This window comes from Barbatula barbatula (genome assembly GCF_947034865.1).
Source record: "Barbatula barbatula genome assembly, chromosome: 11".
Classification (NCBI taxonomy): domain Eukaryota; kingdom Metazoa; phylum Chordata; class Actinopteri; order Cypriniformes; family Nemacheilidae; genus Barbatula; species Barbatula barbatula.
The window spans coordinates 18,480,384-18,506,926 of NC_136774.1; the positions used below are offsets into that span (position 1 = coordinate 18,480,384).

General features: G+C 40.7%; 2 protein-coding genes across 3 annotated transcripts; both read right to left on the bottom strand.

Annotated features, from left to right (window-relative positions):
* Positions 1 to 171: 171 nt before the first annotated feature.
* def6a (DEF6 guanine nucleotide exchange factor a) lies at positions 172 to 9,561 on the bottom strand. Its single transcript, XM_079468323.1, has 11 exons — positions 9,409 to 9,561; positions 7,462 to 7,602; positions 7,207 to 7,386; positions 5,965 to 6,192; positions 5,326 to 5,472; positions 4,991 to 5,099; positions 3,589 to 3,887; positions 3,032 to 3,198; positions 2,259 to 2,457; positions 998 to 1,088; positions 172 to 631 (listed from the first exon to the last, which is right to left on the bottom strand). Exons 1-11 carry the CDS (start codon positions 9,502 to 9,504, stop codon positions 432 to 434), a joined length of 1,857 nt encoding a protein of 618 aa, XP_079324449.1. The 5' UTR covers positions 9,505 to 9,561; the 3' UTR covers positions 172 to 431.
* A 454-nt stretch (positions 9,562 to 10,015) lies between these two features.
* On the bottom strand, positions 10,016 to 26,206 carry sin3b (SIN3 transcription regulator family member B). 2 transcript variants are annotated; one of them, XR_013787289.1, is made up of 19 exons: positions 25,605 to 26,206; positions 23,918 to 24,024; positions 23,682 to 23,835; positions 20,717 to 21,055; positions 19,525 to 19,677; positions 19,284 to 19,406; positions 19,118 to 19,207; positions 18,906 to 19,024; positions 18,602 to 18,812; positions 17,993 to 18,109; positions 17,661 to 17,899; positions 17,213 to 17,396; positions 15,374 to 16,067; positions 14,811 to 14,980; positions 13,726 to 13,899; positions 13,468 to 13,560; positions 13,149 to 13,240; positions 11,094 to 11,952; positions 10,016 to 11,005 (listed from the first exon to the last, which is right to left on the bottom strand). XR_013787289.1 is itself a non-coding variant. In XM_079467154.1 (19 exons), the coding sequence occupies exons 1-19, from the start codon at positions 25,713 to 25,715 to the stop codon at positions 10,772 to 10,774; spliced, it is 3,603 nt and encodes a 1,200-aa protein (XP_079323280.1). In that variant the 5' UTR covers positions 25,716 to 26,206; the 3' UTR covers positions 10,016 to 10,771. The 2 variants fall into 2 exon arrangements, 1 of the variants encoding a protein (XP_079323280.1); XM_079467154.1 differs by having other exon boundaries at positions 11,094 to 11,292.
* Between the last annotated feature and the right edge of the window lie 337 nt (positions 26,207 to 26,543).

Here is a 26,543-nt window from a genome sequence, read left to right on the forward strand (position 1 = left end):
TTTAACATGTTCCTCCCTGACAAGAAATCCTGTCTATGCATTAACTGCAAATCACAATGAAGCACATAATTCACAGGTGGATATACGACTGTATGTATGTATGCCTGCCTATATAGTCTGCAGTTAAGCAATACAGCACAGGTGTACAAAGGTCAATATTTCTCACAAGGAAACTTACCAAAAATATTTGATATTTATTCGGTCTTTCAATCTACATAACGGCTTTAAGAAACTAGGGTGTAAATCACATAATTCCTCAATCACAACAGTACAATGCTTGTTAAATGTCACGTGTCCAAAACTCTGCTATTACCAACAACATATTAACATAAAATTAATGTGTTAAACAAATTCCAAAAAACATCCATACTAAACTTAAAGTAGTTTTTACATTGAGATTTTTACATTTCTCTTATGTGTGTCTGAGGTTGTCAAGGTATTTCCATGTCTCCGTTGGAGGTTTTCGAGATACGCCTGTCGCCTTCACATCCAGAAATGTTTTCAATGTTTTCTACGTTTTCTTTGCTTTCGTCACTCTGGTCATCGGTTTTCTGCTTCAAACGCAGTGCAGGGTCCTTTTGTGAAGATAAACGAAAGCCGGAGAAAGATCCTCCTACAGTAGACTTTTTCTCTGCAAGACAACAAGAGTTTTCATATTGAAATCAGTATCAGACCAGAAAACGAATGCAAGTACGAATGTTCTTAAAGTAGCTGTTTTATGGTATTGGGGTTAGCTGAATTTTTTCTCTTAAACCACAGTGAGAAAAAAGTATGGGCACATCACTATACTGTCTGTGTGTATTAACTTTCTACTCAACACTGCTATGCTTAACAGATATTTATACTATATCGGCTATTAATAATAACCATCATCTTAGTTCAAACCATAGACCTATTGAATGCAAAAAGTATGAGGATTTATTGTTTTAAGCCATTGTCTTGGTACAAGTCAGTTTAGTACATTTTTCTCACGTAAATCATTTAATACACAACATACCTCCTGGCCCGATCGGATGCATTAATCTGTTCATTTGAACGTTCCAGTGTTTCACATTGGTGCTTGCCTGACGAAGCTTCCTTTGGGCATCCTATCAGGATCAAAAGATACATATGATGTATTCACTCAGTGATTAACCAAGGTACAAGCTGGTTATGCAAAGTTTTAGTAAAGTTTTGACCCTTCTTACTGCGATCAAAATTGCTTTATAAGCTAATGGTAAGAATACATACAGCCACGGAAAAAAATAAGAGACCATTTCAGAGACCCTTTTTATGGTAAAATGATATTTTTTTCCATTCTGTGACCTACTAACAATAATTCTCTCAAATAAACTTTTCTAAGATATTGTTTCTATTTGCATTTATTAGCAGAAAATGAAAACTGAAGAAATAACACAAAATATGCCCAGACCTCGAAAAATACTGCAGGTTCAAGTTTAGATTCACTTTAAAGCAATACAATAGTTTTTACATGTATTTTGGAAAAGTATATTTGAAAAAATATTTTTTATGTGATGACCTCGATTTTGATCAGTTTTCATGCGTCTTTCACATTTGCTGTTGGATGACTTGATGAAATTCCTGAGGTTTGATTTTCTTGAAATTCAACAGCCACTAGTCTGGAATGGCCACAATATATCCAGAAATGCTGATTTGAAATGAAAATTTGGAATGGCCTTTTTTCCACGGCAGTTCATATTATAAATCCTTAAACCACCCTAAGATGATTTTCTGGTCCGATTTACGTTGGTCTCCTAGCCTGCTAAAGATATTGTAAATTTCGAAACAACTTATTTTTCTTTTTCAACGGGATAGAAATACACCCGCCAAGCACGAAAGAGAAAGAATATTAGTATTTGGCTCCGGGAACTGTAATATAATATATGGTTTATATCAAATTGCAAAAATTGTAATCTTACCCTTACTGTTGTCAGGTATGTGTTAATCTATTGCAACTTGTCACTTTGTACTTTGTTTGAAATCAATCTCTTTAACTAGCATAACTAAACCCCCCTTTAATATTGCCAAAATATTGACAGGAGAACATTGAAAGCCGAGATAACCGGTTCATTACATTTGTTGCTACATGACACAGCTAAATAATTTCACTGACATGCATACAGAAATATACCTAAATAATGAGGTTTCTTAGACTGTATATTTATATAATGTGTAATATATATATACATAGGCAAGTTAATTTCAGACCCCAATTGTATTCTTCATGAGACCCTGATTAGATCAAGACAGAAACGTACCACAACGTCCTGGTCCACTCTGTGACGATTGGCTCTGACCTCTTCCAGCTGTCTCTGTGCCTCATCCAGAGATCGTGACTTACTCTCCATCTCCTGTCTCAGCTCTTGTTTTTCCCTTTGGGCTCGCTGGATGTACTCCTCCTGCTCTTCACGGAGGGCCATAAGGGCCGTCATCCTCTCCTCTTCCTCTGCAAGTAGCCTGTAAAAGCGTAAGTGATCTCTTTTGAAATGACTGTTCTATGTGTCTAGATTTCTATATAAATGATGCCAGCAACCCACTGCAAGTGTGTGCCTATACAGAGTGGTGATAAAAATGTGCAGCCTCAACAAACAAAATAAAAATTTCAGCACAACAATTTGAGTTCACGCTGAATTTCTATAGAAATAGAAAAAACAGAAGTGTCAGTGTTATTTTTAATAGACTTGATCAGCACTGAATTCGCAGTGTCACACATATATTTTTTTACAACATATTCAGTTAAGAGAGGCTCTTATACTTCCCTCTCGTAACTTCCTCTTGCCTCTGTCATATCAGGTAAAGTGATAACAACATGTCAATGCATTTAAACCATCCTAAACAGGAAACTTGTGGGGTCTTGTTTTCTAAGATGCAAGCCAGCAAATCTTATCGAAAATAAAAAAGATGCCACCAGATGCGACTGTAACAGTAAGAAACAATTTCATACTGTCAACGCGTATGTTTGGGCGTCAAGCCATGCGTATGTGAAACTGAGCGTGTGTGTTACTCAACAGCGATTTATGCGGCTGCTTACCGAGCCTGCGCGTAGCGGAAGGCCTCTTCGTCCTGTCTCGCTTTGATTTCCTGTTGTAAAGCCTCCTCCAGCCGCTGCTGCATGCCCTCTAGTTCTTTGATTCTTGTTCTCTGTCTCTCGGCTTCTGCCTCTTTCAGCGCCATCTCGGCCTGCATGCTCGCCCGGGCCTGCACACAGTCAAGCACGGGTTTTACAAGGTATCCCAGATCTTATTTTTCTGGATGTAACAAATCAACTCACTGGACCAACATGCTTTGTTGTTTCTGAACCAACATTCATATTAACCAATCATAATAATTATACCACTAGAGGGCAATGATCGGTTATTAGGAATCTTGTTTCAGGAATCACCCGTCCCTCTGTCCCTCTGTCCACCTGTCCATTTATCTATTCACAGTCCATCCATCAACCTTTCCATTCACCTATCCAATCAACCGTCTATTAAGCATTCATCCACCTGCCCATCATTCATCTCCACATTCGTCCATTCCTCCATCCATCCAGACAGCCCCATTTACTCATTTATCAGTCCGTCTCTCCATCCATTCACCCCTCACCTCTTCAGCCTCTTTGAGCTGGATCTCCAGGGCGTGTTGGAGCTGCTCGTGTTGTTGTCTTCTCCGCTGCTCGTCCTGTTCCAGCAGCGCCTGCGCCTGCCTCTGCGCCTCCTGCAGGAGTTCCAACTCTGCCATTTTACGTTCACGCTCCTCCTGCAGAGCCCTCAGACGCTGCAGCTCCTGCTCCTTCGCCTCCCGTCTCTTCTCCCTCTGTTCCCTCTGCTCGCGCCGCTTCAGCTTCAGATCCTTATGAAGAGAGTTTTTTCCCTCCACATACAAACGGATCGCTGTCTGGATAGCTGAAATGAATACAGTGAAACAACATGACGTTATTCACATTACATTTCATCAATTGTATATTCTTTTTCAACATTATAAAAGCCCCAAACTATTGAGATGCTAAGCCACACCTTAAACTAAATTTCTGCTTTTTAAACTACCCCAAGGTCATTTCTGCGGATGAAGTGAGTTCCCCTTAAGCTAAAACTGATGCCGTACCAGAACAACCACAGGCGTAGTGAGTTAAAATAATTAAAAATGAAAACTTGCTTTTGAGGTCCAGTCTATGAAATTTGTGAACTGTTATCAATGGCTAAACCCCCCTCCCTTTCGTAGCACTATGGCGGCTGACACAGAACTAAGATGTCGGTACTGTAGGGCAGTTTGTCCGTTTAGGGCTACTGTAGAAACAACATGGCGAATTCCTTGCAAGGGGACCCACGGTGTACAGTATGTAGATAGGAATTTTTTCTAAGATAATAAAAACAACGCTTTCTTATGTAAGATCTCTATACATATGTATTTTATGTTGCATTTCTGTCAATAGTTCCTCCAAATTACACATTGGACCTTTAATAATCTTTAGCTTGAATGTCTTGATGGCACAGTTTGTTTGTATAATGCAACACTGTTTTTGAGTAAACGAGAACTGTCCAAATAAAGGCCAGTATACTTCTACGGTTACACAACCCATACACCTTATCATACAAACAAAATGAAATTAATATTATTCAACAAACAACTTGTCTTTTACAGTTGGCTCCATGTTTAAGATGTAAAATGCAATTCATTGTGAAAAGGTTCGTACGTTATGTTTGATATGAGAACGTCTCATGAAACGTTTCGGTGTGTAGAAATTCAACCCTAGAAATGTCACAGGTTTACACTTGAAAAGGGTGTTATAATAGCTTGAGAAAACCATAGCGATAGTGATAGCAACACATATTTTATCTTCCAAATTGCTGTAAAGGTAAGTGAACAACAATAGACGATTGTCAAATGTAAATTGTGTGCCCTGAGTGAACAACGGTGCCTCTTGAGGTGAGGAAACAGGACAGGGAAATAACCATCGCTAACAAAATACCTTACATCCAAAAAGCCTAAATGTATATCACACACAGACCTGTCGTCCACTCCTGCCTCTGTTTGGTGTCAGAAGCACTGAGTTCATGTGTCTTGGTGAGGGTCTTCAGACAAAACATGCATCTCTTCCCATCCCTATCAGGAAGAACCTGTGGAGCAGATATTGCAAAAATGTTACACACATCCTCAGTCAAAATGTTAATGTTCACTTTGAATTGTATTCTAATGGGCAGTGAGGAAATAAAGTAAAGACAAAGGGTGTAGACCTCTGAAACACTTTTTTGTTTTGTGCCTTCACATGATGTGGCTTTGCTGACCGATGCCAACAAAAAATAATGGCAAATAACACACTAACCACAGTGACTCGTGTCCCACCTCAACACAACAGTTTCCGTCTAGCTGGATGCTGCCTTTACAGTCCTTGCGGTCCTCACTGGTGAAATAAACTAAAGTGCTGGGTCTCAATGTGAACCAACGCTCGGTCCAGTTTCTTCTTAACTGACCCTTCTTCCACAGATATCCCTGATTTCAACAAACATAGACATTTTGTGAATAAGAAAAACATGTACAGATGAAAAACAATGAAGATACTTTTCTGAGTTTTGATTTAATTTGCATTTCTAGATGTATTGCGGTCTGTTGGTTTTTGAGCAAAATCAAACCTCAGGAGTGACAGAAGTCATCCAACAGCATTGTGAAAGACATATATTACAACTGTGATAAAAATAATCACAGGTTCACAGAATGAAACAAAAATGATAATTTTACCTAAACACACACCTTTAAAAAGTAAATTCTGAAAAACTGAAAATAATTTGAAATATTCTCTTTAATTCTTTCCACGGTTGTATTAATAGATGTTCACAGAATACTTCTCAATGAGCAAATCTATCTTTCTTGAAATGCGATTTACGTAGTCACATGACATTTGACGAGAACAAAACAAGCACGTAAAAGAGACGATTATTATTTAAGCATAGTAACTTGCGTATATGAATAAAAGAGTGTTAATACCTCTTTTAGCACATCGCCCACGATCTCCCTGTACACCTCCTCTATTGCCATGCTGATGGTTTCTTTGGCAATGCCTCTTGTGAGTTTCCCAGAATTCATCATCTCCAGAAAGGCCCATACAATGAAACCATTCTGCTGAACAGAATCTTGTGAAATAAAGTCCTCCAGTTCAACACAGTTCAGCTCAACGCTCATGGCCATGCATAATTTCTTGAGTAAATATTCGACCTGTGCATAGAGAAAAGTATTGATATGAGAAATTTTGTTAATCAATCTTCTAATGTAAATACTCCATTAAGCAAGTGTTATTTAGCGCACCAGGGGCCAAACAAAAGCAAATTCCTCACATTCAGCACTTGCCAAGTGTTCATTTTGTGTTCTCATTTACTTTATTTCCTGTAGTAATGACACATACTTCAGTAGTTAAACAAATGTGTCCTATTTCTCTTCTGTAAACTGATAATAAGACGTGCCAACAGTTGCAAAATGTGAGACAGGAAATGAACCTAACTGCAAGACAAGACCAACACAAGAGCGGTGGGAAACATTCAGCAGAAGAAAAAAAAAAACGAAACCAGAGGCGATTCCTTATTTTATCTATGCAAATACAGGCAACAAAGGTGAAAACAAACTGTTAAATACACCTTAAATAAACTAACTAAATAACTTTTAGCTTCTTGAGAACATTTTTCACTTTTCAGTCAAATTATGTCTTACAAACGTCTATTCATGAAAAGCCCAAAGGGGTTTATCACTTTCTAACATCAACCTATGCTCAGGGGAAAATGTAACACACACGGTTAACGGTGGTCCTGTGGTTGTCAGCAGGTTAAAAGGTTTATGTGAGATTTTATTTTCACAGAGCCTCAAGTCCGAACAAGACATTGAACTCAGAAGTACAGTTAAAGATGTGAATGTGTACTGCATGTGAAAATAAGTGGCACCTGCAAACAAACAACCGTTCCTCGGAGCGAACATCACTGGTTTTAACAGTGAATTCTGTAAAATTGGACCTGGGGATTTTTCGTGGATGAATGCACAAGTTTCAGCCATGTTCACACCTACAACCAGAAGGTTTCCAAATACTTTAATACTTGAAGAGTGTAGATAATGTTTCTATGTTGTTTTATGAACGGTTTTCATTTAAAAGTCTGCTTGTGCGACCTACATATCACATCTAATGCAGTGACATGCATTTGGGAAACACAGCAAATACTGTTCGGAAAACATTCAGATTCTCACTTCATCTGGGATCATGACAAGAGGGTATCTGTCCTCTGATAAAAAAATAAAGAGACACCACAGACGGAAAGCATCCGTCCCAGGCAGAACGCTCTTTCCCTCAGGCCGATAGTTCTTCTTGGCTGTAAGAGTCCAACAGAGCTCATCGACGTTCTCTTTAACAAACGTTCCTTCCACCACCTGGAGAAAGAGGAGAGATGGTCACAATCCAAAACCTAAGCCTAAACCTGCTCCAGACAGTGAGACGGCATGTACCTTATCCAGGATGTATTTATTGAGGTAGGGCATGTATCCCTGGCTGGAGACTGGACCATCATCATCATCTCTGAAGTGCTCTTCAAGAGCTGCTGGGTCATGTGGGATACCCAGAACTGTATAAAGATTGTGAGACAACACCTGCAGACCAACAACACATTCTAAATATTATTGATTTGATTTATTTTGTAAATCATTTTAATACAATGTATATGGCAAAGATGTCCAAAACCCCAAACTTTTAGGATCAGTTTCACACACAGGGATTAAAGGGATAACTCCTACCAAAAATGACAATTCTGTCATTAATTACGCAAAGATGCCCCAGAACTAGGTTTTCCTACTATTCTCAAAATATCTTATTTTGTCTTCAGCTTCAGAACTGTTGGTTGCTAACATTATTCCAAAATATCTCTTTGAGTTCAACCGAACAAAGAAATGTATAATATTTGGAACAACTAGAGGGTGAGTAATTCATGACAGAATTTTCATTTTTGGGTGGAGTCAACCATAAAGCTCCAGACTAAAGGCATCTTTGAGTCGTTCTAACTGAAGAAAACTTCTCTTAAAATATCTCTCTGGCATTGTTTTGTCTCAGGATGGTTGTTTTTATGTTCTAAGTTATGTCATGTGTTTGAGGCATGTTTATAGAAGCTAGTCCTGACTTTATATACAGGAAACCACCCCAAAAGGTTTTAAAAATTATTTGACAAAAAGGCAAACTACAGAAAAAGTAGTGGTTTTATTCTAACATAATTATTTTTAAATATGCATAGATAAAATAACAAAATCTCACAGAAGCATATATTAGCTAAATAGGTTCATAATAGGTGTAGAAATATTTTGCAGTCAAGCCTTAAATTCTTTGAAAAGTCGTGCTTCGGTTTAAAAAAAATGTAGATTGTCAGGTTTTGCACAAACCTGTAGGGTCCATGGATATTTATTTTAAAAAATCCTTTCACTGTAACTTTTGTAGAATATGTTTTTGGATCATTGTGTCATATGTGTGAATAATGTGATCAGCATTTTCTCTTTTTCTCATTACTGCCTTGAAGAAAAGCATTTTCCAAAGAATTGCAAATCAAAAAACCCTCACGCAACATTGCATTACTTCTCTAACTTTGTTTGTGAACTTCTCTAAATGTTTGTCTGAAAAATGACATTGCAGGACTATAGAGATGGGCAGATCTAACCGTGATGGTACTAAGAGTCTATGCTCACAAACACATCCGGTGACTTATCTCTGCCCTTTTAGGACTCAAAGCCTAAAGATTTAACGTAGATCAGTTTGAACCAGTCTAATCCTTATTGATCAGAAATTCCTTATCATAGCTGGTCAGCTTGAGATAAAGACTCAAAAAACATCAGTGTTGCTTAAAACATTTAGTCAAACAAAGGGATCTATATCAGATCGAAGTACATTATAATATAAAAGGCATAAACAAACATAATCACCAAAATTACTTTTTTGGAATATTCATATTTTAGTCATACAGTATTAAACAATGTAGGATCTGGTAAATTGTATCCATTTGAAATGTAAATTTTTTCAAAAACTATTCTACTTTGTCCATTTTCTCAAGACCACCTCTTTATTTATATATTGATGTTTGCTTTCAATTATAGGCAGAGTTCTAAAACGTTTGCATTTGTACAAAGAACCTGTGACCCACATATTCAACAGTTCATTATAGACCATGTGGCATATGATGATATGTTCACACAGGAAACACTTCTCAACGATTTCAAGCAAGTGCATGCTAAGCTTCACCCAAAAACACAACGCAAGATTAAAAAATCTCTTGTTGGATTGCTCATCTTGAGTTCTCTCCTGAAAATAGTCAAATATCCTTTTGTTCTATGCTAAGAATTACAACAATGGGGATCGTGCTGCTCACAGTTTTCCATCTCTGCATCCTACAGTTCAATAAAAGACGTGTATCTCACCTTGAGTTGAGACTTGGAGACCTTTCCACTCTTCTCAACATCCAGAGCCGTGAAAGCGTACCAAATGGACTTCAGCAGTTCTGAGCGCAAGTCCATGACTGCAGAAATTTACTCTGTTTTTCCTTTTTTCAACGTTCTCTTTTTCCTCACTCTGTAGTTCAAAGACACCCACACCCACAGAACAAGTGTGCATACTTAGACAGGCGAATGTCACCCCCTACTGGGGCGATACTCAGTCAAAGAGGAAATTACAATTGTTTAATGCCTCAAGCATCGTAAAGATTCATTTAACAATTTGGTTTTATCAGAAGCATAAAATTGTCAACCCAAACAGATTTTAGATTCTGAAACTGACAAGAGAACCTCATGCGAGTCAAAACTTATTTCCAAACCAACACATAGATCCTGTAAGGGTATATTTTTAAAGGCAAAATATAAGTGGCCTCTCACCACTGAAGCATCATTTCAGGGGGTCTGGTCGCGACAAAACGGAACCATTTTCCCCACCCTCCCATCCAGAGATAAAGGCAAAAAAATATTTGTGCTTGAATAATGTTGCATACATTCCTAAGTGCCTTCAAATTCAGCAAGAATCAATTCATTCTTTAAGAACTGCACAACTAGGTTGTTTATTTTGTGATAAGTGATACAGGATAAATGTTATACATTCTTTTTTCAAAACACTGATATTTTGTCATTTTTCCATTTTAATATGTAAAAATTACACCAAACGAAAGCAACGATTTGGCGAGATTGATATCATACATGATCTGAATGTTTAACAAAATCGACTATAAATCATGAGCAGTGATTGACAGGTGACACTGGCAATCCTCCATTCATTTGAGACAATGAAAACAAAACGGAATATAACGTACAACTAAAACAGGGACATTAAAGTGAAGTTGCCAGTGTGCACCGCAGAAACCATTTTTAAAGTCGTCATTTATAGCCAAGAAAATGCACATATAAGAATGCACACAGAAAAATCTGCTGTATATGCAATTGCTGGAGCTGTGCTGTACAAAAAGACATACAGATGTTGTCGACATTGAACCTAGTCTCTCAATACTTCAGTATAAACAAAACAAACCTCTGGTTTCAGGAGCTAAAAACTACAATGGATTTCATAAAAAAAACTGACATTCACATTTCTGAAACGTCTGATTACTGCATCGGTCATGATGGACATGATGTGGAGATTACAGTATGTGATGCGTTTCCTCTTTTGAGCAGCTGTCTGTTCTCATACCATCCGTCTGTGAGCTCCTTTCATCTCAGCCGTGATCATGAGCGAGCAAAAAGAGACAAGAGAGATCGAGAAAGACAGATAGAGAGAGAAAACACAAAGATCCACGCCAAGTTACGGTGAAGCAGGGGCCTTGTTGCTGTAGTGCACCTGGTACCTGTTGACAGGTAAGGCTTTGACCTGTGTGGACACACAGGTTGTCTTGCAGGGGATCATGTCTTCATCTTCCTCTCCCATGAGCCAGCTCAGCACGCCACGCTCGGCAGCAGGGGGTACGTGCTCGCTTAGCCAACCCCGGTGCCACTGCTCAAACCGATCGTGCTGGGCCCGCGCTACCCTGTGCTGGGACTATGGGAAGAGAGGTGGGACAAAACGTTAGCAGCAAATTTGATACCACTTCTGCTACTACAAAATGTCCGAAAGCCAATTGACGTACCCTCCGAGCCTTCACCAGGGCTCCTCTGCGGTACATGTAGTCCTCAGAGTTCATCACAAAAACCATCTTGTGCGTGTTGAGTTTGAATCGGCAGTCCAGATTTCCAGCCGTCTCTACGCCCATCTTCCGATGCCATTCTCTCCTGCAGCGCATGGCTTCCACCTGCTTGAGCTGCCAGCTGCGAAAATGCCTCAGATTCCTACAGAGGAGACCCAGAGGTATATGTACTTTTCCCAATGAAGATTCAGCATTACGTTTGTTATTAAATGTATCTTATTAAAGGTACAGTGTATGAAATTTAGCAGGATCTAATGGTTGCGAATTGTAACCAACGTCTCACTCCATCCATTCCCTTTCGAAGCACTACGGTGGCTGACACAGGACTAAGATGTCGTCACGTTTATGCTTCTTTGGCAAAAGAGATAATGTATTTATGAAACACGTTCTGTGGAGCAGTTTGTCTGTTTAGGGCTACTGTAGAAACAACATGGCGAATTCCATGTAAGGGGACCCGCGGTGTATGTAGATAGAAATAGCTCATTCTAAGGTAATAAAAACAAAACCCTTCATTATGTTATGTCTTTATACACCTCTGAACACATATTTATGTATATTATATTGCATTTTTGTCAATAGATCTTCCAAAAAATGACACATTGGAACTTTAATGCTATATCATACAGTACCATATTAAAGAATTTTGTTTCCATCTTTGTTCGAACAGTTTTGGCGGGACCTTTTTCAGTTCCAAAATGACTGTAGCCCAGTGAGCAAGTCATTGATGGGTTTTGGATGATGAGTGTTTGGGAAAAATGTGTTCAGGTATGTACTTTATGCAGACCAGTCAAGTTCTTTCACGCTAGAAAAAGAAAAATCAATAGTTTCATTTTGAACCTTGTTTTGTGCACAGTAACGTTGTCATGTTGGAACAGTAAAGGGTCCTGCCCAAACTGAAAAGCCAATAAATCTCTAGAATATTATTAAATGCTGTAGCATTAAGATTTGTGCTCATAGAAATGACCAAAGTAGACAAACCTGTTTATTAGAAGGGAAAGTCCCAATATTTTGTCCATATAGTGTAATATATGCGAAGAGTTTTTTTGCAAAAACAAATAAATATCTATTTTTCAAAATGACGTTTTTTATAATGCTATGTTTTTATTCTTTTATTGTATTAGTTAGCTATATTTTTTTACAAGAGTATATGAATATCCATGTACACATAACTTGCAGTTAAAGGAAAAGTTCAGCTGAAATCAAAATTGTGGTTTTTTTTACACACCCACATTTAAAGATCTTCCACTGTCTTCGGAACACAAATAAAGATATTTTTAGGTGACATCCGAGAGATTTCCATGCCTCCTCATAGACATAGTGCTTATAGTTGTTGTCAAGGTTTCAAAAAAGACATTGTTAAATTGGTCCATCCGCTTGAAAGTGGGTTTTTTTAAGCGACAACCATGCTTTGTGTGAAAAACAAACCAAAATAACAACTTTAGTTGATATATATTCTCCTCGGTCTCTTCAGTCTATGGTGCGTGTTCACGAGAGCACTTCGTGCCCATTTGGTTTCAGAATATATCGATTAAAGTTGTTATTTTGGAGTGTTTTTCGCACAAAGTAGTCTCGTCGCTTCAAAAAAAGCCACTATGAGCGGATGGATCAATTTAACGATGTCTTTTGTGAAACCTTGACAACAACTATAACCATGATGTCTATGAGGTGGCCTGGAGTCCTCATCCTCGGATGTCACCTAAAAATATCTTTATTTCTGTTCCTAAGACACCGGGAAGTCTTTAAACATGTTGAACGGTGAGTAAAAATAACACAATTTTGACTTTCCCTCTATTTACTTAGTAAACTAATGGTACTGTTTGACGTGTTGACAAAATGTGATATGCTCTCCTACCGGATAAAAGCGTCCCCAAATGAATAAATGTAATCAAAACAATTGGAATACACATTCAAAAAATTCTGTTTTTTTTCATATAGAGAATATTTTCTAAATATGAAACAGCACAAACAGAGCAGGTTACAGTTATTTATGTTTTTTACCTGGGTAGAAATACAGGTTTGAAGTAGTAGCCTTCTGTCTGAGAGCACATCGACTCCGTTCCTATATACTGCTCCATGTAATTAGACAGACTCTGAAACAAGACATCCAAATATGATAAATGTAAATGCTGCAAAAAGAACTAAAAGAGCACTAGATTGACCGACCGAACCAAATTACAGATATTTGTTATACAATTTATACAATCTTAAATCACATACATTTGGGGGATTTCAAAGTTGGTTATTTTGTTGGTTAGACGAAAAGCAACTCATGTCTGTATTTTTAATCTCAGTTAAGACTTTTCAATCAAAAGTCTACCTGAACATCCAGCGGGTCATCGCATTGGGCCTCCTCCGTGTCTAGAAGCTCAATGGTTAAGGAAACCTGACCTTTATTTTGTATGAACATCACCTAGAGAAAATGACACAAATGAAAACGGAAATGCAAAACTAAACAAGACCATTACAAAACCCGCATCCCTATAATTTGTCGCAATACAAAAAGCTTTGGACTCCCAATTTAACTGTTATATGGCAAGGTAATAACTATTTAAGCAGCTTCAAATGAAGTCAAAACCTTAAAGCAGTTCTCCTCCGCCATGACTCTCTCCGCTTTCCACTGATAACTGGCTTCCCATGCGGAACGAACACACTGAGAAGAGAGATTTCCGCCAGCAGCTCCTCTTTTTCTCTCTGCAAGGTAAAGTTCAGTCACCTGCAGGCACACCTCATCGCTGACCAGGTGTTGAAGCTGCGAGAGCCAATCGGAAAGAAGATAAGCATTTTAGATCACAATAGACGTTTTTTTATTATTTGCACAAACCCACACGAGTTAAAGGGATCAGATTAAGTTCCACCTACATTTAGGAAAACAGCAAAAAGGCATTGCTTTGAAATGGTCAGTTACGTGCCACAACCATAATTTTATTAACATACGTTTGTGACCACACAAAATCAACACCCATCATTTGACACAATCGGTCTATCACTGGCCACCCTTTGATGTGTTCAATGTTCATTATGAAACCTATGTGCTACATTGATCATGTTTGAGCTTTCACGATTAAGTCATAGACCCTAAAAGAGTTGGACGGCGTGTCACCATTGACATCCACTCTAGAAAAATGAAGTCAAAATGCATGAGATATTGCTGCTGGAATATTGCGTAAATGACTTCATAGGGAGCCTGCGCAGCAGCGAGCGCATGGTGGAGCAGTGGTACCAAGGTCCCACCCACATTCCTCGATGACTAAATTGTAAACAAAGAAATCATGTTACCACGCCCCGCACATCTTTAACTAAAAACAAACGTATTAAAAAACACTTGAACATACATGAGCAAGAGCTCACTAAAAAGACAGAGACCATCTTTGACAAAAGTCTATTTTAAAACACAATGTGATTTTGTTTGCTGTGATTCCTGTTCATTTACATGGAGAGGGTGGGGTTTATGACCTATACTCCAGCCACTAGGGGGCCATCAATTTGCTTTGGCTTCACTTTAAAAGACGCCTGGTTTAAGTGGATTCTGCACAATGCCAGTGTAAAAAAGGTTTGTTAAATCAGTAAACATGGCACTGAAAAGGTAAATTATTACTGCATTTGGTCAAATTTTTTTGGATGTTAAACTTTTGGTTGTTGCAGTCTTACACCTCCACACACCTGTCTGACAATGTTCTGGATGAGCTTGTCAACAGTAAAGCCGATGTAAGCGTGGATGGTGAACATCTCTCGCAGGGTGTCCTCGTACTGTGTGGACTCCAGGTTTCCATCAAGTAGACTCCGGACCATGTCTAAGAATGCTGGGTAATATTCCTCTAACTCCACCTCACCTAATACAACAGAAATAGGAATGATTTTACATGGTGCACATTTATTGTACAAGCTTTGATATATTTGATACCAGATGGTTTGAGTCCTTTATTTAATTCTAAACACTCCTAAATAATCCAAGTATTTCACCTAAAATAGATTAAAGGGATACGTAACCCAAAAATAAAAATTCTGTAATTATTTCAGTTCAGTTATCAACATTCTTCAAAAGTTCATCTCGTGTTCTTCAGAAGAAAGAAAGTCATACAGGTTTGAAATGACATGAGGGCGAGTAAATGACGACAGAATTCCGTATTTTACAATTATACCTTATCTTACAAGCACTGTTAAGCAACCACAATAAACCAGTTGTATATGAAGGTACATGTGCGAACACACATGAGTGTACTCACTTGGCTGTTTAAGGCGCAGCTCCATAGCGAGGTCACTTGACTTTTCCCTACGCCCCTCTCCCATGAGCAGTCGTTCCCGATTATGCTCCGCCCTGTGATCCAGTAACTGTCTCTCCGCCTGTCTGTAAACCTTCAACAGCCGCGAACACAGGGTTTGGTGTAGCCGCAGGAAGAAGTACCAGTTATTATTAACAAAGAAAAGGTTGTAGACGCCATCCAACTCCTTCTGATGCTCCGCCTCAGGGTCCCGCAGATCCACCGGCTCACTTTCCTGATTAATGCCGTGTGGACTCACTGAGGTGTCCATGTTCTCAGGGGAAGTGCATCGCCGCCTTCTGGAATCGCCGTTCAACTGCTGACCGCCCGCCGCTGAGACTCCGCCTCCCGGTGCAGTGCTGCTGTCATCCCCTTCGGCTTCTTCATCTGTGAACTCCTCGGTCTCACTCAACTCGCCGCGGCGGGAGAAGAAAAGGTCGGGGACGAAGTGCTGGATGATGCGTTTGATGTGGTCCTTGTCGTCTTTGTGGATAGTGGGCTGCCGCTTGACGTGGTAGATGATGAGTGAGGCGGCGTCCTCCAGGATCTGTTTGTCCTCGTAGGTGAAGATCATGTGGGGCTCGCTGACAGAACCTCCAGTGGACCCATCGCGACCTTGTTGACCCACACCGCTCTCTTCTGTGCTCTGCTCCTGTCTCTGTGAAGGCAAGAAGAAAACTGCTGGTCAAAAAACGCTTAACAAAACAGACGGTTTAATGAATATCGTACACAAAAAGGGCAGAAATCCATAAATATGATTGGCTGGCCACTGACAACATCCTGGATACAGGAGCACAGGGTTTTAAATCAGTCTGGGAAATATGTCGGTCAAGAACTGTATGGTTACAAGCTTTCTTCAAAATATCAGAAAGACATTTATACAGATTTGGAACAACACGATAGTGAGAAAATGATGACAGAATTTTTATTTTTGGGTGAACTGGCCCTTTAAATGTACAAATCTAACAACCTTGTTGTTCCTGGGGTTTTCCCTCGATCTTACTTAGACTTCATACCATCTTGAAACTTTTCAACCTCTGCCTTTGGTTTGCTTGAGACAAAAACATTTTAATCTTCTAGTAAAGCAGCTCAACACAGACACATTTACGACACTAATACGCCGATTCTCTGAAATAATGTATTGTAAGGGCTTCCCTAAACTGCAGTGAGAAACGTTTTGAGGGCATTTAGTGGAGTGACTGTCAAAACATTGTTTAAGTCAGAAAAAGTAACAACTAAACAACATTTCAAGAAAAAAAAAAAGTGTAGCCACGTGCTTTCAACATGATAGATAGAAAGATAATCTTAAAACAGACTGTTCTCTGTTGTCACTGGGGTCGAATGAATACGTAAAATCTTTTTATAAAAGCATCTGTTATCAAAACAGATTTAATAGAGCCACGTAAGGTATTTGAAGTGAAAACCTGCTTTGGTTTTACCCATCATGATCTGGATTCAAAATGCGAATTCACTAAACTTCAATATTACAAAGTTGGTCCTCTAAGATAATAATTTTTAACAGGGACAAAAAAGAAACCAACAATAAGTAAGTTATATAAACAAGTTCAACTCACAAACCACTGACTCCTAAAACCATTTACATATATTCATTTAGATGACGCCTTTGTCCAAAGTGACTCGCAAATAAAGCCACAAGTCGTAATCTCGAGAGTATGTTCAAAAAGATGAGGCAGCAAAAATGACTGGCTCACTTCCAAACATCATTCTTTTTTTAGCCACTAATGCACACGATAAATCAGCCGATCGTAAACTGAAAAGCTCTAAAGGCCTGTAGAAACTCACCTCATCATAGATGCTCTCGATTTCATTCAGAAGACTCTTGGATCGAAGGGCCTTCATGTCGTTTTGTTTGAAGTTTACACCTTGATGGTCTAGTGATTTCAGGTACGCCTTCTCATACTGCTCTCTCCATATTTTATTGAAGCTTTGCTGGGCCTCTCTCCACTCCTCTTCTTTAGCTTTCAATCTATAATAAATAAACGATACATTTACTCCTCAGTCTCGCAGTACACCGGCAAACCGTCAAATTGAAACATGCTGAAAAATGGAAATTGAACAGAATGTACTGCGTTTCAGACGAAAAACACTCATGCGGCTAGAACCAATCCATTCATTTTGCTTCTTCAAATCAAACTGAAGTTTTTGTGTATGATTTGGATCTTTCGTGAAAAAGAAGCAGAGAGAGAGAGATAATGGAGCAAAAGGTAAAAAAAACATAAAAAGGACAAACCGTTTGAGCACTACAGGAACTGCAGTGGCCGGACTCCTCTTCAACCCCTCGATGATCTCCGGAGCCTTGTCGCCGTAGATACGATAGACCGCACGTCGCTGGATGACCTCAGAGGTTCCGCCCAGGCAGTCGTCCAATCGGAAGCGCTCCTGATCCTCAGGCGAAAGGCGGGAAAGTTTCTTCTGTACGCTCTCCAAAACTCTGATCGTTGCTAAATTAGTCTCCAGGACAACATCCAGCTATCAGGCAAAAGAAACGTGCACCGATCTCAACACCTTTCAATAGTGTTTGGTCAGTTCAAATCTAGATACAGAAATCCTGAATCATCTTACCTCAAACCGCTCATCTTCACAGCGATGAAGTTGTTCTTCATAAGGTGTTTTCTTGGAACTCACAAAAGTGGAGTCTTCAGACCAGGAAGGGAATGAGACCCAGGTATCATTCAGCACCTAAAAATGTGATTAAACGACTCTTAATACCTCTAGGTTTATAACCACATGACTTCATTAAAGCATCATGGTTTGGAGCATCATTTGTGTTGAAAGTACAGTACAACTAAGTGATACTCAAAGGGATAGTTCACCCAAAACATTTTATTCATCATTTACTCACCCTCAAGTCATTTTAAACCTGTATGACTTTCTTCTGCAGAACACAAAACAAGATCATTTGAAGAATGTTGGTTACCAAACAACCCTCATTGACTTTGATAGACTGATAACCATCTCAAAATATTTTCCTTTGTGTTTTTAAATGGCATAGTGTGAATAAATCACAGAATTTTTGTTTTTGGGTGACACTTTGATCCCGACGTACATTACACCTACTATTAAGATAAATATTTCTGCTTTCTTTTAAGTGGCCATGTTGCTCAAGATAGTGTTGCACACTACATTCTGCATGAATATCTAGCCTTTCAGCTCCAGCTGAGGAAATAATACCTCTTTGCATATAGCCGTTCGGCCAGTGCACTTGGGTTGCTGGTATGTCTTGGGCAGGGCTCTGTAGCTAGATCCCAGACGCTTGCAGGAGGCATAGTCCACTTCTCTGCCTCCACCCTCCATGTAGCGCTCCGAGAGGCCCGAGACTCCATGAGACAGCTCTTTATCACCCAAAAACGACTTAAACTGGGTGTAGAGTTCTGGAAACTTCCTACAGAACGAGTCACCAGTCAAAATTTATTTAAAAGGTACATTCAAATGCTATGAGAAAACACAAAAAGGATTTAATGTAAAAAGCTCATACCCTAAAAATGGAGTCACAAGTTGCATGAGTTCAGCCCCTGACACCACTTCCTGATTAAAGAGGGCTATACAGCGCAAGAAATTCTCGTACACCTCCTGACTCTTGAGCAGACGCCGAACCTAAGTCAACGACATTACCGCATCAATGTAGTAAATCATAAAGCTAATGCTGACTCAATACTGCTTACAAGCAAATGTGGTGGAGAAACTCACCTTGTCGAAGAACGTGAATTCCCGAAGGACCCCGTGTTTTCCAACAGAGGCGAAAGATGGGTCCTTGGAACAAGAATACTTCATTTTCTTCTACGTGAATAAGAAAGTGTTTAGGCATAATAAGTTTGGAAATGTAGGGTAGTGTGTAAAATTCAAAGGATCTGACCTTCAAAAGCGGCGTCATGTGGGGCATTAACATGGGTCTCGGCCTCTTTTTGCTCTGTTTATTCATTTCTTCTTCTTCTGCTTTCTTCAGATGGTCTTTGCCAGTCAAAGACCCTCCAGTGAACTGTAAACCACGGCACAATACTTAATAATCTGCTGACTAACAGTAACCATGCAGAGACACTTTTCAGTCAAAATTATTACGGAATATCATTGGGTGTGTTTAAAGTCTGACTGCTTACCAGAGATCTCTTCGCGTCAGGCAGAAACTGTCCAAACTCAGCAAGCAGATCCTCCTGTCCTTTGAATAGACTCGCCACTTTAGAGAAAACCTCATCTTCAGTCATTCCTCCACTGCTACGGCCTCTGTTCTCCTTCACCTCCAGCTGTTCCTTCTGCAGACAGACACAAGATCCACAAAATCAATGAACATCAATAAGTTTACAGGATGGGGGGAAAAAAAACAGTACGTGAGTCCATTTCCTTGAACCAACATGTGATCTGTGCACATTTTTTACATCTCTGATGCTGATTCGGACAAAATTTTGACAAAGACATTTTAATTTGTAAAATGGTGCCGTGAGAACAACACTGGTAGCTGAATATACAAATAAAAGACATGTGAAGGGGTATCAGTGAATGATTCCAAATGTTTTTCAGTTGTTAGTAACTAGTTGTTTATTACTAGCATTAGAATAGAAAGTAAAACAAAGGATTTAGAGAAGTATTCAAATAAATGTTAATATTGATAAATTATATCACTATTCTCCTTCTGAAACCTTTCCATATTCTGTGACTTATTACAATAAAACACTACTATTATTCGCCATTTATGTTTGTCAGTAGGATTTGCAAAAATCGAAACAATAAAAAGTATTTTAAAAAAAGCTTGTCAACTTTGACAACGAACTAACTGGTTCACTTAAAAGGTGTTTTTCCCCATTTTCTAAAAAACAGCAAATCTGGACATGCAATGTTCCAGAAAGAAAGTGACAATACACATATTTTGGCCTGATACACAGACACTTGCCTGTTATCATTTTATTTAGATAGTGACTATGTTTACAAAAACATCATCTTACTAGGATAAGCATCTAGACCAAGAAGTGCAACTGATCTTTGAATGTGTCCAAAATACAGCACATGGGTATCACACATCCACAGTCCCATCACAAAAATGGCAGACATTTACCAAAATCACAAGTTTTGATATGACTGGCTGGCTGATATGGAAATTCTGGGGGTGTGCACAAAGGTTTTCAACAGTGCTACTTAAGAAGGTGGTCTATTTGTAAATGCGTATAATTATATCGTTTTTCCATGCCTGTCGAGGTAATAACGCATTTTGAATTTTCCGCCAAAGGCTACGGAACCAAAAACAAATAGACAACCTGCATCCCTATTGTCAAAATTTGGCTACAGTTCTGCTCTTACCTGGTACGTATGCAGAATTTCCAGAAAGGCTCGATAGGTCTCAGGGTTGTCCAAAAATCTATTTTTGATCTTATTGACGTAACTGATGGCACTGTCAAACTCCACAGGACTCGGCTCGGATGTGGGAGGTGACACTGATGTGGTGGCTGGCTGTGATTGGCTCTCTCGGCTAGGCAGAGGAAGTGACAACCTGCTCGATTGTTCGGGAGGTCCAGAAGACGAAGCAATGCTCTCCGGAGAGGTGACTGCTTCGTTCTGAGCCGACCCAGCTTCAGCCAATGCTGATGAAGCAGCACTAACCACAGAACTGCCCGTGCTTCTTCCTGCCCCAGGAGAGACCTTCAGAGGAAAGAATGAGAACCATTTAACCAAAGCTCTACTTTATTTATCCAACATACACTGGGGTTCAATAAAGCAGGACAACAAAACGTTTACATAAATTCAACAGACATAACGTTGGTTTAAGAAATACAGAGATGTTGTCTATAACTTATGTGTATGTGACTAACGTTACACAAAATATGGCTCAAGGTATGGATACATCACGCTAAAATGCTCTGCGTGAAATGTTTATCGCAAAAAAGTTTCAAATTAAAACTGATGGATATGTAAACGCCTTTTACAAAGACTTTACGAACTACCATAACCAACTGAAACCATCAATAAACTTCTGTTAAATTGACATGAAGTAACTGCCCATCTGGAAGTGAAAAACAAACCTAATTCAAGATCAGAAACTAAGGACTGTACAATTAATCAGTTTTATATCAAACAGAACGCTTAAGTCTATAATACATGTTTCATCTGACTGTTAACAAATTATCAGTGCATGCATGTTACTCCAAAGACAAATTTTTTTTGTCTTTGTCATCCTTCATTCATGCTATTACCCACCTAAACACTTCACTTTGTGTTTGATGACAAAAACAAGAAAGTAAAATGTTTTTGGCACAGTAAACAGACACTTTTTAATTCCTCTGAAAATGAGTCTTATCGGGCCTGGTTGGCTTGTGGGACTCCTGAGGCAGCTGACAGGTACCGGCAGGCCAAGCGGACTGCTGCCCGGGTGGTTGTGGAGGCAAAAACTCGGGCCTGGGAGGAGTTTGGTGAGGCCATGGAGAAGGACTATCGACTGGCCTCGAAGAGATTCTGGCAAACCGTCCGGCGCCTCAGGAGAGGGAAACAGTGCCCTACCAATGCTGTTTACAGTGGAGGTGGGAGGCTGTTGACCTCAACTGGGGATGTCGTCGGACGGTGGAAGGAGTACTTCGAGGATCTCCTCAATCCCACCGTCACGTCCTCCATTGAGGAAGCAGAAGCTGAGGGCTCAGAGGTGGACTCGTCCATCACCCAAGCCGAAGTCACTGAGGTAGTCAAGAAACTCCTCAGTGGCAAGGCACCGGGGGTGGATGAGATTCGCCCTGAGTACCTCAAGTCTCTGGATGTTGTGGGGCTGTCTTGGCTGACACGCCTCTGCAGCATCGCGTGGCGGTCGGGGACAGTGCCTCTGGGATGGCAGACCGGGGTGGTGGTCCCTCTTTTTAAGAAGGGGGACCGGAGGGTGTGTTCCAACTACAGGGGGATCACACTTCTCAGCCTTCCCGGGAAAGTCTATGCCAGGGTACTGGAGAGGAGAATACGGCCGATAGTAGAACCTCGGATTCAGGAGGAACAGTGTGGTTTTCGTCCAGGCCGTGGAACGCTGGACCAGCTCTACACCCTCTACAGGGTGCTGGAGGGTTCATGGGAGTTTGCTCAACCAATCCACATGTGTTTTGTGGATTTGGAGAAGGCATTCGACTGTGTCCCTCGTGGCATCCTGTGGAGGGTGCTTCGGGAGTATGGGGTCTGTGGTCCTTTGCTAAGGGCTGTCAGGTCCCTGTACGGCCGAAGCAGGAGCTTGGTTCGCATTGCCGGCAGTAAGTCGGACTTGTTCCCAGTGCATGTCGGACTCCGGCAGGGCTGCCCTTTGTCGCCGGTTCTGTTCGTAATTTTTATGGACAGAATTTCTAGGCGCAGCCAGGGGCCGGAGGGTGTCAGGTTTGGGGACGACACGATCTCGTCTCTGCTATTTGCGGATGATGTTGTCGTGTTGGCCCCTTCAAACCAGGACCTTCAGCATGCACTGGGACGGTTTACAGCAGAGTGTGAAGCGGCTGGAATGAAAATCAGTACCTCCAAATCCGAGGCCATGGTCCTCAGTCGGAAAAGGGTGGCTTGCCCACTTCAGGTTGGTGGAGAGTTCCTTCCTCAAGTGGAGGAGTTTAAGTATCTCGGGGTCTTGTTCACGAGTGAGGGAAGGATGGAACGGGAGATTGACAGACGGATCGGTGCAGCTTCTGCAGTAATGCGGTCGATGTACCGGTCCGTCGTGGTGAAGAAAGAGCTGAGCCGCAAGGCGAAGCTCTCAATTTACCGGTCAATCTACGTTCCTACTCTCACCTATGGTCATGAGCTTTGGGTCATGACCGAAAGGACAAGATCCCGGATACAGGCGGCTGAAATGAGCTTCCTCCGCAGAGTGGCTGGGCGATCCCTTAGAGATAGGGTGAGAAGCTCGGTCACCCGGGAGGAGCTCGGAGTAGAGCCGCTGCTCCTCCACATCGAGAGGGGTCAGCTGAGGTGGCTTGGGCATCTGTTACGGATGCCTACTGGACGCCTTCCCCGGAAGGTGCTCCGGGCCCGTCCGACCGGGAGGAGACCCCGGGGAAGACCTAGGACACGCTGGTGGGACTATGTCTCCCGGCTGGCCTGGGAACGCCTCGGTGTCCCCCCGGAAGAGCTGGAGGAAGTGTCTAGGGTGAGGGATGTCTGGGCATCTCTGCTTAGACTGCTGCCCCCGCGACCCGGCCCCGGATAAGCGGTAGAAAATGGATGGATGGATGGATGGATTTTTCTCCAACACTGAACCAAGTTCAACAGACAAAGAGTAAAGTGATGCACAAACAGTAAAGTGAAGTCTTACCTGTGCAGAAAATGGTGACTGGAGAAATGCCATTCCATTTTTGGGAATTTCAATCCGATACCCAGGTGGCAGGAAGGCATTAAACCCCAGCACGAGATCTGGATGTCCATGGAAGAGCTGAGAAACTCTGTTGATAACGCCTGGCGTGTCAATACTGTTGGTAAAGAACGCAACCATTAATGCTGTATTGGGGATCAGGAACACATTAAAAACGTCAGATAAAATCGCCCACAAACCTTTGAGATTTAAACTCTTTCATGATATCCAGAAACTTATTGTATATTCCCGGATCATTCCCAAACCGTATTTTGACCTGATCTAAGTAAGATAAGGCATCCTCCACCTGCAACAGAAAAACTCAAATGTGGCTTTCCAGACAACAAAAGACACAAATTATTTACACAGTGACAGGACCCTTACCAAAAATGTGCTGCGCTGGTGGCATGGTATAGAAATGGTACTTTAGTTATTTACATGATACTTAAAAACATCCTTAAAGTGATTTCACACAGCCTCTTGTCATTTCAAACATGCTTGACTAACTTTCTTCCACAGAAGACACAAAAGAAGATATTTTGATGAAACTTGGTAACCGAACAGCACCGGCACCCATTCACTTCTATTGTATGGACACAAAACCAACGCAAGTGAATGGGTGCCAGTTCACAACATTCTTCAAAATATCTTTTTTCGTGTTCTGCAGAAGAAATAAAGTCAAACAAGTTTGATGAGCAATTTATGACTGAATTGTTGTTTCACTTTAAGTACTACAACAATATACGTGTGGCTATAACACCATGAAGTATTATGCCAATCCTAGATGAACACAGAAGCATTCAATCTACTTTATTCTATGAGAATGTGGAGAGCCATTGCATTGAATGACTTTGCATTAGTTTCTACTTCAGATATTTTCTGAATAAAGCAACTGAAACAAATGCGCACGATGAAGACGGAGTAACAAATAATAGAAAATGTGATAAAGTTTAACGCCTGCACATAGGATTACATTTCAGCTGCCCTCTCCGTGCACATAAACCTACCCTAAAACACGTCTAAATAAACCTCCAAGATCAATAATCTACTCACAATCTTAGCTATTAAACCAACGCGACGTAAAAACGAGACAAAAAACAAGATGTCTAAGAGCGAGACGGGCCGTTTATCCAGCGTTACTCTTTGTGGTTTTAATAGTATTCAACGAGTAAAATAAAGGCAGATGACGCTCATTGACTCATAGCTTTGCTGCGTTAGCACAAATGCTATTCACAACAACCCGCTAAAATTTCACAACAAAAACAAACCAAATGCCAACGAAGCGACCTTGAAGTGCTTTTTAAAAGAAGACCACTTGACCAACGTTAAATGAACACTTTTAACGGTCTGGTGTTCACGAAAGGAGACACGTCCGTGACAAAAGCAGCTGTTAGCCGAGCAAAATCCCCATCTCTTTCTTATCCGACCCCACTCCAATTGAAATACAATAAAATAAAGCGAATCTTCAAACAAACGGGCTGTAAACTGCGATTTCTGGCGGACCACGTAAAAAGACACCGGCTTTGGTGTTAACAAAGAGCAGCGGGGGGAAAAACGACCGCGTAAAGAGAATGAAAAACACACAGCGAAATGAAAACACAAGACTTTAATTCGACGCAAACACTTTAATCGTGTTTGACATCGCTTGGACTTGAGGTCGGTGTCGTTGCGCTACAATAAATGGACTTTCCAGCTTGAAATCAGCTGAGATGACCGTGATCTCGGTGCGGATGTGAGTAAGTTGCATAGTGCGTAAGATTTTCAAATGCATCCACACACGCTTTGCCCCAAATGAATGCGAATAGCACGGCACTTCCTAATATACGATCCATCGTACGGAAGGACACATGCACTTTGTTCCCCCGCCGTTGCTGCAATGCCTCTTACCTTTAGTTTCTGAAAGTGCTGCTGTTGGACTTGCTTCTGAACCACATAGGCCTTGTCTTGGATCTGGGTGATTTGCTTCGCAGTGCTGCTGTGTGCCTGAATTTTCGCCATGGTGCTTCCTTCCCCAACGGCCACCCGAGCCGCGATGATTTAGCGTTACCGTCCCGTATTTGCGGAGGGTTCCGACGTGCTAAAACCACTTCGTTTAGGGGGCCACCCAGCTCTCTTCCCCCCACAAGTCCAGTCTACTTTACGGCCACCCAGTTACTCCAGTATACTCTTCCAGCCCAAGCCCGCAGAAAAAGAAAAGAGATCCTGCCAAGTGTGTTCCGACCGCTCACTCTCGTTTTTTAAAACGACACCATCGAGCATACGGATGGGCGATAAACGGCAAACCATACGCACGTAGGGAACGAGAAACAATGTATCGATTTTTTTTCGCCAATGGTCGTTTTATTTAAATAAGTGGTGCATGTCTCTTTAAATTCGGCGGCTGCTGTGAGCTAGAGCTTCTAGCGTGCGGAAACTGAGGGAGTTCTGGAGGACTCGATGGCGCATGCGCGTGTCGGAAGGGGCGGGGCTTACGGAATCTCAGCAGCCACAGGCATGAATGGGATTCTGCACACGTTTTTGTTCATTGGTTGAATGTTATAGAAAGTTGTTTCGCATCGATTTAAAATGTTTCATGACTCATTTACTACGGTGACCAGTAACGAAATGTTCAAAGTCATCTTTAATGCATAAAAGATTGCTCCTTTCGTTTTCTTCTGTATTACAACCAAAAATGCATTATGCACAATGATAGTCAAGGAATTTTGGGATGAGTATGAAGTATTTTCATGTCTGTTCCCTGTTCTCAAAACAAGTTTTTGATCTCTATGTTAACTATGCAATTATATAAATATAAACAGAGGCATGTTATTTGAATCGAATGCATCG

Coding starts and splice junctions, on each gene's coding strand:
- def6a (XM_079468323.1), bottom strand. CDS start 9,504: ATGGACTTGCGCTCAGAACTGCTGAAGTCCATTTGGTACGCTTTCACG. Junction 3,199..3,588: donor AGCTCAAAGAGGCTGAAGAG/GTGAGGGGTGAA, acceptor GACTGTGTGCAG/GCCCGGGCGAGCATGCAGGC. Junction 1,089..2,258: donor GAGTGGACCAGGACGTTGTG/GTACGTTTCTGT, acceptor TGATCCTGATAG/GATGCCCAAAGGAAGCTTCG.
- sin3b (XM_079467154.1), bottom strand. CDS start 25,715: ATGGCGAAAATTCAGGCACACAGCAGCACTGCGAAGCAAATCACCCAG. Junction 24,025..25,604: donor AGCACTTTCAGAAACTAAAG/GTAAGAGGCATT, acceptor TTTCTGTTGCAG/GTGGAGGATGCCTTATCTTA. Junction 19,678..20,716: donor AAATTCTGCATACGTACCAG/GTAAGAGCAGAA, acceptor GTCTGTCTGCAG/AAGGAACAGCTGGAGGTGAA.